We start from the raw sequence: 16,002 nt of genomic DNA on the forward strand, positions 1-16,002 counted from the left end.
CAAACACTCAGCATGTCTCTTTCAAATGTGATGTAAATAGAGCTTTACCTGTCCATTCTGGTGGACACTGGCAATTGTAGGTGTTGACACCATCCACACATATTCCTCCATTCATACACTTGTGACCTGGACAGTCATCCACGTTGTTCTCACAGTTGTGTCCCTCAAACCCTGAGACAGTTGGAGAGAGACAAGAGTTATGATACACACACCAACTGAGAGTTTATTAAACATTCAGTGGTTCCTGCTCTGGACACTAAGCATCTCTATTCATAACTCTGAGTTGTATTTCCCACACTAGAGGAGGTGAGGGGCAACATGGGCAGTAAAAAGGTTCAGAGGGTGTCTGATTGTTTACATCTTCTTATGATGGTTCCCACACGGTGCCCGCGACAGCCGTGACTCTTGCCTGCTTCAGAGGTCCGCGCTCCCTGCAGTGTTTGCTTGTTTTATAATCTCTCACAGTTTCAATGACTTCCTCTCTGGCAAGAGACATTTCCTGTCAGATCCCCAGTGGGAAACCAGAAGGCCCATAAAGTAAATTTCTTCTGTTGTGAAAAAGGCAGAGTGGAGTAGAGTGACGGCGGGCTGCCTCTTCAAACTCTCCCACCATCCCGTCTCCCATCAGTAGCTATTAATAGCAGACAGGAAACTGACCTGAGAGAGTGGAGTAAATCCCACCACTAATAGCTACGTCATCAGGCTGGGAAAATCTGTATGTCTGTAGCACCATGCTGAGGGCCTGGGAAAACAGTGGGGTCGGCACACTAACTCTGATGTATTTGTGTGTGTGTGTGTTATTACGCTGAAGAGCCATCTACCTGGTAAGCAAGCACACTCATAGGAATGGTCGCTGGTCTGTCGACAGGTGCCCCCATTAAGGCACTGAGATGGGGCACAAGGAAGCGTGGACACCTCACACGTGCGCCCGCTGTATCCAGGTTGACACTGGCAGCGGAAGGACCCATGGGTGTTAATGCAGAGGCCACCGTTGAGGCACACGCCAGGCTTGCGGCACTCATCAATGTCATTGCGGCAGTTCTTTCCCTGGAAGCCAGGTGGGCAGGAGCAGTTGTAGTGGTTATTCCAATTGGCACAACGGGCCCCATTGGCACAGGGACTTGTGGCACAGGCATCAATGAGGGAGCAGTCTTGGCCTGGAGATTAAATGGTGAATTGTGTTCAGTTAAAATCGGAACTTTCAATCTCACGTCTCAGATCTGATCTTTCTGATGAACATGAATTCTGACAGATGTACCTCTGAACCCTCTCTGGCACACACAGGTGTATTGTGGGATACCATTGACCACCTGGCTCTTGCAAGCTGCTCCATTCAGACATGGCGATCGATGACAGGGATCCAGGTGCTGACAGAGAGGACCGATGAATCCAGGACGGCATCTGGACAAACAAATTCACACACACATTAGGATGTCTTTGTCATATAGGTCATAGGTCAAAAGAAGTCACAAGATGACAAGGTATTTAAGACAGAGCAGTGGCACTCAAACTCCAGAGTAACCCAATTCCCATCATGTTCTAGGTTTGGCAATCAGGGCTTCAATGACATCTTGGCAAGGCTTGCTGCCTTGACTCATATGTTGGCTTAAGTGAAGCTTCTGGGCCCTGGTTTGAATTTGTATTAACAAAGCTTACCCCATAAGTGCATGCAATACATGGTTCAAGGAGTGAGACACACATACACACACACAAACAAATTAAAACATGAACATGGAGGAAGCCATCTTTCAGCGTCTTATAGGCTTCAAAAGGCACATTCTCTGTTATTTCCAGCTGGAAAGCCTCAGTTTCTCCATGTCAGCGAACATTCTTCCACTGTTACAGTTTTTCCGCACCTCAGCTCTTGTTTCTGTTCTCGTATATATGAAAGACCACACCCAGAAACAGCAGTCTGGAAACTTGACAATTGCCAACAAATACTGACATGAGAAAATCGAGAACTAAATTCAGCACGCATGAACTGAATAAGAGAAGCAGCTGTGGTATGTGAATGAAACAACACATCCTCCTTCCAGCAACTGTGTTCTGATAGAACAGAACATTATCTTGATGAAATATTAATGTCTTGTCAGGACACAAAGTATTGTAGACAAGTTTTTCAGTCATCCATCTCAAACACGTCTGACGAAACAGACAGCTTTCTTTTCACTCGTGCTGTATGTGTGTAACGAGACCCCCGTATTTTTACACTACAAGTATATTTTCTTGTGTTCCAAGCGCATAACTACAGTGATTGTGTATTTGGGCTCGCAGCTGACCTACACTCGGTACTGTGTAGACACAGGTGGAAGATGCTCCTGTTGCTCTGCTAAAGTGCTGTTTTCACTACGCGGGCTGTGTAGACATTGTGTAAGCCTGACCTAAACCTGCTCCACTGAGAAGCTGAGATAAACATATAAACAGGGCTTCCTACTGTTGCTCTCTGCAGAGATCCTTTGGGAGTTTAGACAGAGTTTGGACTGACTAAGGAGTCCAGTATGAGCTGGTAACTCTACACCCACAGTGGAGCCCCTGGCCGAGGACAGGCCCCCTCTTCAAACAGGCTGTTTGATGCTGATGACAGGGCAGTGACGGCTGGGTTTTGGCCCGCCCTTGGGCTCTGTCTTTTCTTTCACTGGAGAGGAACCCCTGAGCAGGATCAACAATGGGGTTTCATCTATTCTCTTTTACAGGAGCATCACCACGACACTGGTGTTAGTTCATCCTTTACTTTTTGTTTTGCCCTCCCCTTGTAATAAACTATAACAAAGACAAAAACAATTTTGTGGCTCCTGCCTCTGGCTAGAAGACTGAAGCTGCTCCAGGTAGGGATAGGAAGGATGAACTGATCCACAACTAGATTTTCATTGTAAGTGCTTGCTTTTTTTCTGGCTGTTCTGCTCTACTTCAGACAAACCGGAGACTACTTTGGCTTTTTTCCCCCCCAGTTGAACAAAGATAATAGTGAATTGGAGGAGCCATAGGCACACAGACATATCCACAAGAATGTGCATACACACAGGAACAGTGCAGAAAACAATCAAATGACTCTAAAGTAATATTTTGTTGGACGATAAAAATGAATCATGTATCTAAGCATAACAACTATAAATGCTGTAAGGGATGAAGATTTTTCCCATGACGAAAATCATTATTAATACACTGAAACTTGGTGTGGAAGTCAGCAACACTCAAGCACCAGCGTTGTGAGAGTTATTCAGACAGTTATTACAGCAACTCTTCCATCTCCTAAAGCCCCCCTGAACGCCAGCTTGGCTCCCCCCCCCCCGCCCTCACAGCCTCCTCCTCTCATGCACTGAGGGGTCAAATGTCAGAGGTCCCCCGTCTAATTGTGATGATAATGTCACTCAGGCTACAGGGAGCGGGGTGGGGCTGCTCTGCAGGAGAGAATGTCTTTAGAAGGTGGAATTGCTGGAGAGGGCGACGAAGAGGAGGAGAGAGTGGTCTAGTCCGGCAAGAATGTCATGTCATATTTCCTGTAATCCCTCGTCCCTTGCTATGAAAACACTGCACTCACTGCGAATGCACGATCTCTGTTGCCCTGGCAACCTCACAGACGAACAAGCAAGCCTGACACCCAACCAAACACCCTTCCCCATCCCCCACCCCTTGGTCCCCATGGCTATTTGTCATGGCTTGGCTGGGTTTATTTAGAGGCAAATTAACTATGTCTGGAATCTTGGGTGTCACTAAAAAATGAAACACAAATGTGGCACAAAGAGGCCTTTGAAAGGGCCGAGGAAGAAAGTTTTGCTTATAGAGCCGAAAAATACAACGCAGACTGACAGTCAAATTCTTCTGGAGCCTCTCTAAACTGTGGGCATTTGACTGCTCATGAAAGCCAAAGAGCTATAGTCTTAACAGGCTGTCGTTCTCCAAAGACTATCATGATTCTGCAGACAGAGAATAACTTACAAATCATTCCAGGAAGTATTTTGTGTCCAAGTGCATGCTGATGTTGCTCTACAGAGACTTAAACACCACGTATTTGGAATCAAGTGTGCTCAGCTATGAGAAAGAAGTGTATTAGTGTCTAATTTTGTGTGTATAAGTGTACATATGTGCATGTGTGGGTGGGTGTGTAAGAATGGCGATAGTAGTTATATCTGATAAATTATTTGTCCTCCCTCACAAATGCACACTTAACTGAGCAGCCAAAACACATTCTTTTGTCTAGACCTGACTTATTGCCAACATGCTACTCCCATAATACACAAATCAGAGCGCTATCAGTGCGGAGACTGTGAGAGACATGCAACTTTGTCCCGGTGCACCTGAGAGTCTCCTTATCAGGCTCTTTACAACCTTGTGGATTCCACTAGCTCTGGGAACAGCAGGGCAGGAACTGTGCCATCGTCTGGGCCCAGCCTTATTTGTGGCGGATGTGGACGGCAGGTGCAGGCTGCTGTTGTGCAATGGGCCCCTGAGTCATATTTAGTGAGTGTCGACTTCTGACCTCTGAGGAAGAGCGTGCAGCAGATGAGGAGGGAGGTCTTTGAGTGCAGCGGAGGGATGGCCAGAATGTGTAATCTCCCCGCGTCAACCCATTTGATGACTTTTGTCAGCTGCAGCCCCGGCACCATGCATCTGTCCACATCTGTCAGCACACCTCTGGGTGTCTGGCATCAACCTCTTGTGCCAGACTTTAAGCCAAAACAACTGCAGTGTTTGGCTCATGGGAAAAGCCCAGTAACCAACACACACACTCATACACACTGGCCATTTCGCAACACTCAAGAGATATGGAGGCTGTTCACAAACACATGCATGCACTTTAGAGATTGTTACACGGAGGCACCACTGCAACAAAGCAAACACATGCAACAATCACTACACGCCCAAACACAAAGAAATGAAACTTACAACCAGCCTCAGCCTTTGAGGAAGGGTAGTATCGTGAACCCATACAAGAGAAGATCCACAGAGAAAGTAATAAAAGAAGGAGGAAAGAGATGGCAATGGTTAAACATTTAATTAAGAAGAGATCAAAGTGCAAATGACCTCAAAACATTTCTGTAATTTAAAAAAAATGACATTCCAACAGTGCACCGTGATTTCTTAGTTGTTCTACGTCAAGCATGAGGATCATCTGACTAAAACTTTGATTTATGCTACTGAGTTCTGTCACCTATACTTGTGTAACACAATGCCAGTTTTCCTGCTTTCTGGGTCACTGAAGCAGGGTAACCTGAGCTCATCCTCTCCTATACAATAGCAGCTTCTCTGCCAGAGGTCAGAGGGCGGCTCACCTGTGAACAAAGAGGCTGTAATCTCTGCCACGGTTCATACACACAGTCATGCTCCACAAAGTAACGAGTATAAAGGAGTCTTCTTATCTCAGAGGGCATTTCCCAAAGCTAATGGAGAGGAAGAGCAACAACAACAGAACTACCATCTTTTGACTTAGGGCAGGATTTTAACTTTGTACAGGAGAAGCTAATCAATGTTTTATGAATTCTTTTGAGGCAAAGAAATATTATAATCTTTGGGAAAAGTTGTATAACAGTGTCTCTTTCTCTCAACACAGACCTCTTTCCCTCATCCCCTCCTCTCTACAAGCAAGTATGAACCAGCTCCCCTTCTTTATGCGAGTCCATACTGACACCACACTGCCAACAGGAGCCCATCCACATCCCCCCCTCCTTCCAACAGCCTCTTCTGCTCTGCTCTCCCCAGCTTGGCTCTCCCTTTCTCAGCAAAGAGCCAGATTGGGGGTTGGGGAGTGTTTTGTGGCCCAAATAAAAGAGCTAAAGTAGTCAGAACTCCTTTGTATGAAAGTGTTGGGGGGGGGGGGGGGGGGGGGGCACTGACCCAAACAGCTAGTCTTTCAGGCCTGGGCTTACACGGACCAACAGGCCTGGGATGTAGCCTGGCAACAGTAACCCATGGTGAGAGGGAGCCAGAGTGAGAAAAAGGGGGTGTTCGGAGACAGGGTTTCGTAAGGACAGTTAGGGCACTTCAGAGGATCGATCCCCTTCGTATGCAGGTAGCACTGAGCGCCATGCGAGACCAATTCAGTCTGGTAATTAAGTACTATCATGTCTAAAAAGAATGCGTGTTTCACAGTTTAAAGTGCAAAGTTTGTTTCAACAGTTGTGCTTAGACACACAATGGAGGTATTGAAATCTTCAGAGGGAGATTTCCAGAGCACCCCCAGAGCATGAATATTAAACATGTGAACATAGGGACATTTAACTTTCTCTTGAGGAAAAGCAATAATGAATCTGACTAAAAAGCTAGGAGAGGCCGTGGGTGCGTCCTTCTCACCTACGATATGCCCTCTGCACTCACATTTCCATGTATAAGACTATAAATCCAGAATGCAGTGGGGACTGCACAGATCTACTGCACCAAGAGAATGAAAATGTACTCTTGTTGCTAAGTGCTCAGTAATGCTGCTATAGAAAGGCCCAGACAAGAGCTTGCAGTTTTTATACTTTTAGTCCATGTACTATCCCGACAAATTTGCCTCAAGTGTCAACATATTTTTTGTAAGAATACTCCCTGACATTTTTCAAATAGCAACGCGTTTGCCCATAACCACATTGCATGAATCCCAGGGTCGAGGTCTCTCAAAGCATTCTCTTCACTGAACTAAACCACAAAAACCCCACCCAACCACCTAAACTGAACCAGATTCTGCTGTACTTTGAAACTGAAATCTAAAAGACCCCATCCCCAACCTATGATGAATGAACTACAGTGCTTTGGCCAATGTTTTGTTTCACATTAACAGTAAAAACATGACGTGACAAAAGGATATCTTAGACTCTCTAATGGCCTGTAGTGCTATTCATTTCACAGCAAACATTTGCTGCACAATTAAAGTGGATTACATAGAACTACAACTGATAAACCACACTTCAGTTTAATAATGTTGACTGAAACTGTTCCACTGATTTACCAGCACAGACTCTCACATGCTTATAGACCTGAAAGAATGAGAATTGTTGATGGTGCACCGGCAAAGGCTCCTAATGATAAGCTTCTGAACGCTAGAAAAACAGCCAGAGAATGTCTATTATCTCAAAAGCTGTCAGCCAAAGAAGTGCTATAGATGTTAAGGAACCTAATTACCAAATGTTTAATTACTACCTAATTAAACATTTTATAAACCGACGACAAATTACAATAATGTTGCATGTTTTTTGAATTATCATTTGAGTCCAAAAACCTCTGATTTATCTTAAATTAAGGAAAAGGTAAACACTGAAATCAAGATGTCTGTGGAAAATGTGCTTAGTGGAAAAGTGAATGCCTTTTCCTGAATCATTTAATGATGGACCCATCCCTTCCTCTCCTAAAAGGGAGGGAGAAGCGAGGGAAATTTTGCTGGCGGACCTCAGTCATTCCAATCAGGCCTGCCTGAATGTCTCTTCAGAAGTCATCTTTTACTGGATAAGACCAAACAGCCAGGGGATGAGACTTCAGAGGCAGGCTTATCCCTTCATAAGCATGTGGTTCAGACATACATTCACTCTAAAAAGAATAATAAGTCACAAATCCCTACTGGATGTTCCTGTGCCAGTTTACAATAATGGCAAACCTGACATTAATTAGCACACAGGGTTCGTTTCCTGGGTATGTGTGACGTGCGAGTAAGCAAACAGTTTTTCATTTCCACAAACTACTAACAATTTCAGCATAATGCGCCATATGAGGAGGATGAAAATGAGGCAAAAGATGAGAAAGTTGAGGAGCGTGGAGACCCCGGTGCACTGAGTAAGCTGCTTAAGCTTCTCTGATAAGACAGGATGTGCGTAGCAGGGAGGTCAGAAGGCACCACTTCCTGTGATGGGGCCTGGGAACCACAGCTCCCAGTCTAAAGTCATGACCCATAGAGAAGAAGGGATAACAAACCCAACTCTTCGTCCCTACGCTGGTGTAACCTCCTGCCTCAGATAGTACTCATCTCATCGTATACGACCACTGTTTTCATATTGGTTAATTTCAAACCACTGGGTCTGTATTTAACGCGTTAGTATTTCCTGTATAATTAGACGACAATGGCTCCATCTGCCTGTCAGGGCAGCGTGAGTGATATGGGCTATATGTTGCCTCACAAAATCGCAAAGTAACTAATTGCAAATCAAACAAGTCATTCCAAACATCCCATTTTCATTGAGGCTAGGCTGACAGTATTGTTAAAGGCATTCCTGAAGGGGCTACCAGGGTGAATGGATGGGAGGTATGGACAATAACCTGAAAGCACCAGAGGGACAGGAGGAATCTTACTAAGCATTCCTTTCTAATCCACCATAAAGATGCCAAAGAAAACACTAGCCCTGAGGTGCTCTGAACTAAGCCAACAATATAATCTGTCTCTTTGCTACGGTCCACCAGTAAATATGTGCTTTGGCATGTGTGTACATTTCCACTTTTTTGTGAATTGTGTTGCTCAAAGATGCATTTTGTGTGTGTGTGTGTGTGTGTGTGTGTGTGTGCATGTAAATTGACTTGTACGTGGCACATTTCACATTTAGGTTGTACCCTTCCATGAAAAAATTGTATTTGTCCTTGTTGAACAAAAGGAGAAAGAATATGTGTCCCTTCTCTTCAAACACATGTAAAGTTCTTGCTATTTTTAAAAAGTGAAATAAAGCAGGCAGACGCAAGCTTTCTACTTGTGAAACAGCACCCCACACTCGCTGGACAGTCTGCTCCCCATCAAAGTCAAAGATGTCCTCTTTCATCATGTTCTAAGAGGCAGGGAGTTGCAGGGTCATATCAAAACACTCACAATTTATATGCTAACTTTGCTACTGAGGCCAAGGGCAAAGCATTTATAACATAAAGGCGACCACTGTATCCATCCATGGGCCTCACGCAGCGGAGAAGCCCCACATTTATTTCCTTTCAGCTTAGAGGATCTAAGAGGAAAGAGGTGGTCATAATCTGCGATCTGCCACTGTGTTGAGAGACAGAGGCAGAGGATGAGCCGCCGGAGCTGGGACAACATGCAGAGAGAGAAAGAGTGGACCGGGTTGCCGCTGCTGCACTGTGAGAGAGGCAACATGTGCTAGAGGGACCGCGAGCTACCGGCTTCATTCCTCCACGAGCTTGTCTCTCACAGTATGGGGGCGGCTGACTGCTCAATGGCAGCACCTGGCCCTATGCTTCCCCTTTGTCAAGATCTGACTTCACTGGATTACCATCACAACATCCACCAGCTGTCCTCTACGCAGCCCACTCCCTCCCCACACTCCCTCCCTCCTACCCAGCCTCCCTCTACCCGTTCCCTACCCCCAGTCCGATCCCTCCAGCTGGATCCTCTCTGAATGACACCCTCTCAATCTGCCTAATTATCTCTCCTCCAGTCATGCCGCTGTGGCCCTCTCAAGGCAGCACATTCTGCTCACAGGGCGGAGCTGAGGGGCCAAAGGCTCTTCAACTGGACTTCCTGACTGCTCACCTAGTAGGCCACACTCTCTGTGACACCATCAGCTCTTCACTGTCAAGTTCAAAACTCTATAACACTGCAAGATCATAGCAAGAATACTTCAAAATAGTCATTGTGCGTTAAGTGTGTCAGGTATATAAAACCTAACATTAGAAAATGGGTTAGTACTGAATCTTTGCCATGTTGAGCAGTGCTATTTAGAACTTAGTAAAGGCTGGATCGCAGAGCTGGTGTATCTGAGCAACTTTATCTCTGGAACAGACATGCAGAGCTTCAAAATCTCAGCTGCATGCTGTGCTTATCTGCAGCCCTCAAACAAAGTCAACTGATTTGAGAGGGAAGGACTGTCACTCACTTTGGGGTTGAATTAGCACCCAACAGTTCTTGCTGCAGTATTTTTAAAAAAAACAAAAAAACTTTGTAAATTACTTTTACACTTTGGGTTTATGTTTTGGGGTTGAAGAGTGTTACATTCTCCTTTGGTAAAACTTCCACCAGTACGTGTATCAATACAAACACGTTTGCAGACTCAGATACAGACGATTGATGGTTAAAGTGCTTTGAAGTCAATGTGAATCACCTTCATCAAACTTGTTCTACCTGCCTGTATTATACCATTTCTCGCACAAGCCCATGTATGACATGAATTCTGAGCTCAACAGAAGCTGACTCACATCGGATTATTGGTCGTAGGTAAATACTGGATCTCCCTATCCACACAAAACCTTGGTTTACAACTGCGGTTGCACGTAGTCACTGCAGTGTTTGCACAGTGGAGTTTCAAATTGGCACATAACTGAGCAGATGAGTTCGAGGAACTTTTCTCTATATATTTGATCACTTTAAGTGAATGCAACCAGTCATGTTCAACCATCTTTGTAGGTCTGGAGCAGGCTGAAATGATAAACTCATTCAGACTGAAAGCATTTAACTGTTTTTACTGGGTAACTGAAAGAGGTGAAATGGGCATCGAAGTGTGTTCACTTGAACACTTTACTACTGTCTGCAACCTTTACTAAGTCACCTGAGGAGGATGTCAGCACACTACAAGGCACATAATGAAACTAACAAGACAAAGAACTTTGTGATGTATTGCATGTTAAAGCTATAATGTGGTATCATAGTTGTGTTTGCCAACAAGACAGAGGATACATTGGTATCTGGGACAGTAACAATGGTAGCTGCCATACACTCTGTATTATTGTCACTTGAGAAGCTACTTGCCGTAAGAAAAATTAAATAACCAAGTGGCTGGACAACAAACAGGAACAGGTGATCATTCTCTATGCAGAACAATGTGTGTGGTTGTGTGGAACAGTAGTGATTTCAAGCAAGTTTTCTTCTGGTTCTCCAAATTCCTTTCAAATGCCAAAACATGTATCTGTATCTGCATTTTGTTTCTGTCTTTCTACTCCGTATTGGCTTCACTTTGCCGTGGCCTTTCTTCTCTCCCTCTCTACGCCCTGTTCTGATGGTGCCAGGTTACAGGCAGGTATCTGGTAGAAGAAAGGATCTTTTCTGCTGTTCTGGATCTCCTGTTTCTGTGGGCTCCCAGGGGAAGGGGTGGGGTGGCTCCACTACTCACCTCTGTCTAGGACTGGTCTGACCACTCTCATGAGTCCACGTTCTGCTCCACTGCTCTGCCCTGCTATGGGACTCTTTCTACACTGTGTGGTATGACATTTAATGTCCCCTTCCATTAGAAATGCTTTCCCTTTGCACTTTAAGCACTTCTTTTTCTTGGCACTGACCCAGCACAGTGATTACACATGGCCCACTCCTACACCCCTGACATACTGTATGTACACATACTTTACATGTACACAGCACAAATGGCTAAAGGAGCACAAAAGAGGAATGGATGGTGTCTTCCAAAACACATTCAATCTTAAGATTAATATTTAAGCTAGGCGAAACAATGTGTTCATTTTCCCCCATGGAACAGACATGCTATTTCTGTGTGATGTTGAAATAAAGGATTTGATCAGAAAAACGATGTTGGATATGCTGAAAAGAGATCTGGTGGCATGAAACTGCACATTGACTCACTTAATGACACTCACCCATCTTGGCTCCAGCTAATGATTGAAAAAATGTGGGTGGTGGTTACTTGTTCCACATGCAGTCGAGTTACACATTGGCAAGTGTGCAGTGGCGACTCATGCCAGAGATCACTTTAGAGAACAATGTAGTTACTTTTTTTTGTTTAAGGAAATATATATGTGAAAAGATATTTGCCTTGTGTTTACTTGTGAAGAGTGCATTCCTGTCATGTGCTCACCTTTGACTCCTGCTCTACTAGAACTGCTTGTCCACTCCAATAAAATAATAAATGTACTGTTTTGGAGGGAAGCAGCTGGCAACCAAGGAGTTTTTTGTTCTATCAATGACTGTATCCCCTCCATCTTAAACACTCAGGCATGTTTCCTCAGCTAAAGGGTTCTTAAAAAGGACAAATGACCCCCGGGCTAGACACTGTAGGCTATTTCACTTGACTATTGTAAAAGGTTCCCACACAACCCCCCTCACCAATTTGAAAAACAAAAGCCTCATCACTGTCAAAAGATGTGAGAGCTCAAAAATGCCCAAAGCAGGCAGGAAACAAAGACGATTCATCAAAAAAAAGTTTTTAAAGCCTTGAAAGTAACTCACATTTCAACGAGAGTAAAAACTGTGAAAAACACAGAAGGGAAACTTTACTAATGCTGTGATGCATGTATGACAAAGCTCTTTAACAGGTGCATAAGATGAGTGTGGCGGTCAAACTTGTTGAGGCTTGCTGCGTAGGCCTACCCAACATGCCCTGTCCCTCACCACCTTTATGTGAATGTTGCAAATAAACAGCAAACAGGAAACAGGGTGAGCACAAAATTCACACCATTGTTTAAGAGTATCAGACTGGAAATCAATCTTTCCTCTGAACCTTTGAAGAAGCAACTGACAAATAACAGCCTGTGTAAATCAATTCACACGCAAGGCCTACACTTATGGCTTGAATGCCATTCAAAAGCTGAGTTTATGAGGTATTGCGGCAGGAGAAAACTCAAATATCTTCCACTTACATGCACCGAGAGGATGAATCTATGCATGTCCCTCCATTTTCACAAGGTCTGTATTTATCCACGCAACGGACCCCTGTGGAAATTGGAGACATTTGTTAGAGAACCACACAGCTGACACATAACTTCATGTCATCCACTTTAGCCATAAGGGCATGTAATCAACATGTAATCCTACAGGTGATAAATCCCAGCAAAACTGTAAATAATGACCCACTGTAATAGTGTAGATACATGATATCTTTCTAAACTCTCTGTCAAGTATCATGGAGGTACTCAAAATGATGTGAAAGTCACAGATTCAGACTCCAAGCACAGATTAGCAGGCCTTTGCCACTTCTTGCAGACACACCCGCATGTTTTTTGTTTACTTTGTCAAAAGCAGATAAACTTGTGTGTTTCCTTGGAAGAGATACATGCTGACATGATGAGACTGGGACTGCTTGGAAGCAAGTGTGTAGGCTTTAATTCATCATATCTGAGTCATTGCTCAGCCGCTTCCAAGGGGGGAAAAATCAGTTGTTTAAAAGGTCTTTGTTCAGAAAGGGAGGGGGCAACTCCGGCTCATCACCCACTGCTTCAGCTTAAACAAATCTTCTCACCAGACCCCCACATGCTATCATACATTTTTGGGAAACTTATCACATTAAGCATCATTGCAAAAACCCAGGCTCCACAGCCAAACTTTCAAAGTGCTGCTGATGTTCCTGGAAACACTTCTACACTTCGGGTTTTGTGCGCTGCGCTCATCAGACCTCTCCAACAGAGGAAAGCCAACCACTGCACGATCAGATGGAATTTGCAGAAAGATAAATTTTCCACATGCAGTAGTGTGAGATTTATTTGTTTATTTATTTTTTTCAAAAGCATTTGAGTGATATTTTGACATAAGCGTGCAAACTTCTTTGGTGTCTGTTACGATTATCTGGTACGGTTCAATTAAGCTGTTCCAAACTTTGTAGACTATCTGTAACTCAAACTACTAATAAACTTCAAAATAAAATACAAATAAAAATAATAAATTCATTAAGCACACAAACATGTACACACATTGGCAGCTTTGGTCAAGAGGAGCCCCAATTTTATTTGTAACCGTACCTTGAAGCTACAGTTGTCCATGTCTACATGTCCAGTCTACCACCGGTTACACACTTACTAATATCAAATAATTATTTTGACTCACCTTCGCAAATATGCATCAACAATAAAAATGACAAAATAATCCATGGAATATTCCCTTCCATTTCGGTGGAAAAGTTTCCAGCGTTTCAAGTTGGGCTTTCAGTAGAAATACATCCTTTAAAAAGTTCACATGAAAATACAGGCTCCAAAAGTGATGGGGAATTTTTCATAAAGTCAGCCGGAAGCGTGGAGCGTTAGGTCCCAATCCCGTATTATCCTCCGCAGCTCGGCCACGGCTGCTGTGATTCTCGGTTAGCCTCCTAACTTTTGAAAAAGTTTTGCTTCCCGATGTGTCCCAGCGTCTGAGATTACTCCGCCTCCTCCTCCCTATCTCCTCCTCCTCCTCCTCCACACTCCTCCCCCTCCTCCTCTTTCTCTCCCTGCACGAGATAGTCCGTGCGCAGAGCTTCCCAACATTGGGTCCTACTGGGACTTTTACGCACTGACACCGCAACACACACACACACACACACACACACACACACACACCAAAAACTCCCTAAAAACTGAAAGAATGGATGCAGAAAAAAAAACAAAGTACAGTTGGGGCAGTCATGCAATTCTAGACAAAATCTACCAACACAAATGGATACTTTGCTGAGACAATTAAAAAGCCAATTCTATCATAACACAATTAGCAGATTTGACAGAAAAAAACCCAACCTTTCTCTGTCTCTTGTCTCAGAATCTGAACTGAACAACTGTTGATTTCTGTGGGTCATTTTAGAGCCACAGAGCCAAATTACACACTTTGGAAAAGTAATTATTGGGACTCTGAAGACATATTTTAAGAGAAATAAAGACAGACCTAACATAGCTGCAATCAACAACAAACAAAGAGTAATAACTGTCTGGAAAAATCTTAATCATGTTGATTTGTGTCTCTTTTCTGCAAATCCTGAACCCCAGAACACCCGTTTTGATACAAACACAAGGACTCTGGAGGTTGTACTCACTCATTTTGATGTTTGTGGGTCATTTTAAAGCCACGTAGAGTTACAAATTACTTTGGAAAAGTAATTACTGGGAATGTGAAAACATATTTTAAAAGAAATAAAGATAGATCTAGCATAGGTGCAAGTGACAGTACACTTAGGAACACTTAAAAAGAATAATAACTGTCTGGAAAACTCTTATACATCTTAATTTGTGACTCTTTTCTGCAAATCCTGAACCACAGAGCACCTGTAAAGACACAAACACTGAGACTCTGGAGGTTGTATCCTATGTACTCACTCATTTCGATGTGTTTTGTTGTGTATTTGTATGCTGGCAATATAACTAAGAGAACTCTGCACTCAAAGAGTTTTAAATATCAAAATGCAAGCAGCTGCACTATGAAATGCACCGGCACAAAGATAATTGCTTAGAATCAAATATTCACACTACTTTTGAATGTGTAAGTAAAGAAAACAAACTTACACTCCTAGATTATGTCTGTAACTAAGTAGCTTCTGTGTTAGTAAGGCGGCACATTCGAATAAGTCCAGCCCTGTGCAGACTTGTTTGTTTGTGTGTTTACAGTTGATGAATTGCTGATAAGAAGAGAGTGAACTGTGTTTACATGAGAGTGCAGACATTCCTGTTATCCCCACAGCCCATGTACTGGGCTGCAGTCCTGCTGTCTCAGCCTGCACCTCCTCAGCCTATGGTAGTAGACTCATTTTCTGCAGCCGGCTTATAGTGCCTCGGTTGTTCTGCGGCACAGAGCGGAGCCGGTCGCTTACAGAGACAATAGCCTTGATTTGAATCATAAAAGGAGTCCGGCATTATGACACAGTTTCTCTCTGCAGGGGAGGGCAGCACACTAATATTCAAGCACACTGCCCCAACACTGCCGTCTCCCCCTCTCCATCACACTATTCCTGGTCCTGGCCTTGAATAAATTACAGGCATGGGTAGGGCCATGAATGTAGCAGGCTGGTTTGGAGTGAAGTTCGTTAGTGCGTGTGACGTCATCTATAGGGGTCAGTGAAAAGAGCTTGTTAGGCCTCACAGACACCTGCTTCATTTGGCACCCACCATGTGATGAAAGTTGGGCAGTGCAAAGTTTTCAATAGCTGGATTCAGCGTTTTGTGCACAATGACATGATTACTTAGTCCTGTATTCTTCATTAGCACTTGGATACTACTGAAACTGATTGCAAATCCTCTTTAAAATCTCACCCAGTCCTGCTGTCGTAACGCAGGCTTGTATCCAAGATGATAATGCGCGCATGTGTTTCTGACCGTGTCTCCAGCTGCAAGTGAAAACTAGATAGAGACAAGGGGGAGGGTGTAATACAGTTTAAGTATTACAAGTAGGTGTAGTAAGCAGTGTTTTTGTGTTTTCATCTGGCT

At 43.9% G+C, this 16,002-nt stretch overlaps 1 protein-coding gene across 1 annotated transcript in view; it reads right to left on the minus strand.

Moving 5' to 3' along the window:
* Positions 1 to 13,939, minus strand: part of notch3 (notch receptor 3) — a 31,036-nt gene extending 17,097 nt beyond the window's left edge. Inside the window, exons 1-5 of the mRNA XM_033644865.2 lie at positions 13,664 to 13,939; positions 12,484 to 12,556; positions 1,259 to 1,401; positions 822 to 1,157; positions 49 to 171 (exon numbers count right to left, since the gene is read on the minus strand). Of these exons, the coding sequence (XP_033500756.1) occupies positions 49 to 171; positions 822 to 1,157; positions 1,259 to 1,401; positions 12,484 to 12,556; positions 13,664 to 13,724 (736 nt within the window). The 5' untranslated portion in view covers positions 13,725 to 13,939. The remainder of the gene's footprint in view (positions 1 to 48; positions 172 to 821; positions 1,158 to 1,258; positions 1,402 to 12,483; positions 12,557 to 13,663) is intronic.
* Between the last annotated feature and the right edge of the window lie 2,063 nt (positions 13,940 to 16,002).

This window comes from Epinephelus lanceolatus, chromosome 18, assembly GCF_041903045.1.
Source record: "Epinephelus lanceolatus isolate andai-2023 chromosome 18, ASM4190304v1, whole genome shotgun sequence".
NCBI lineage: Eukaryota > Metazoa > Chordata > Actinopteri > Perciformes > Serranidae > Epinephelus > Epinephelus lanceolatus.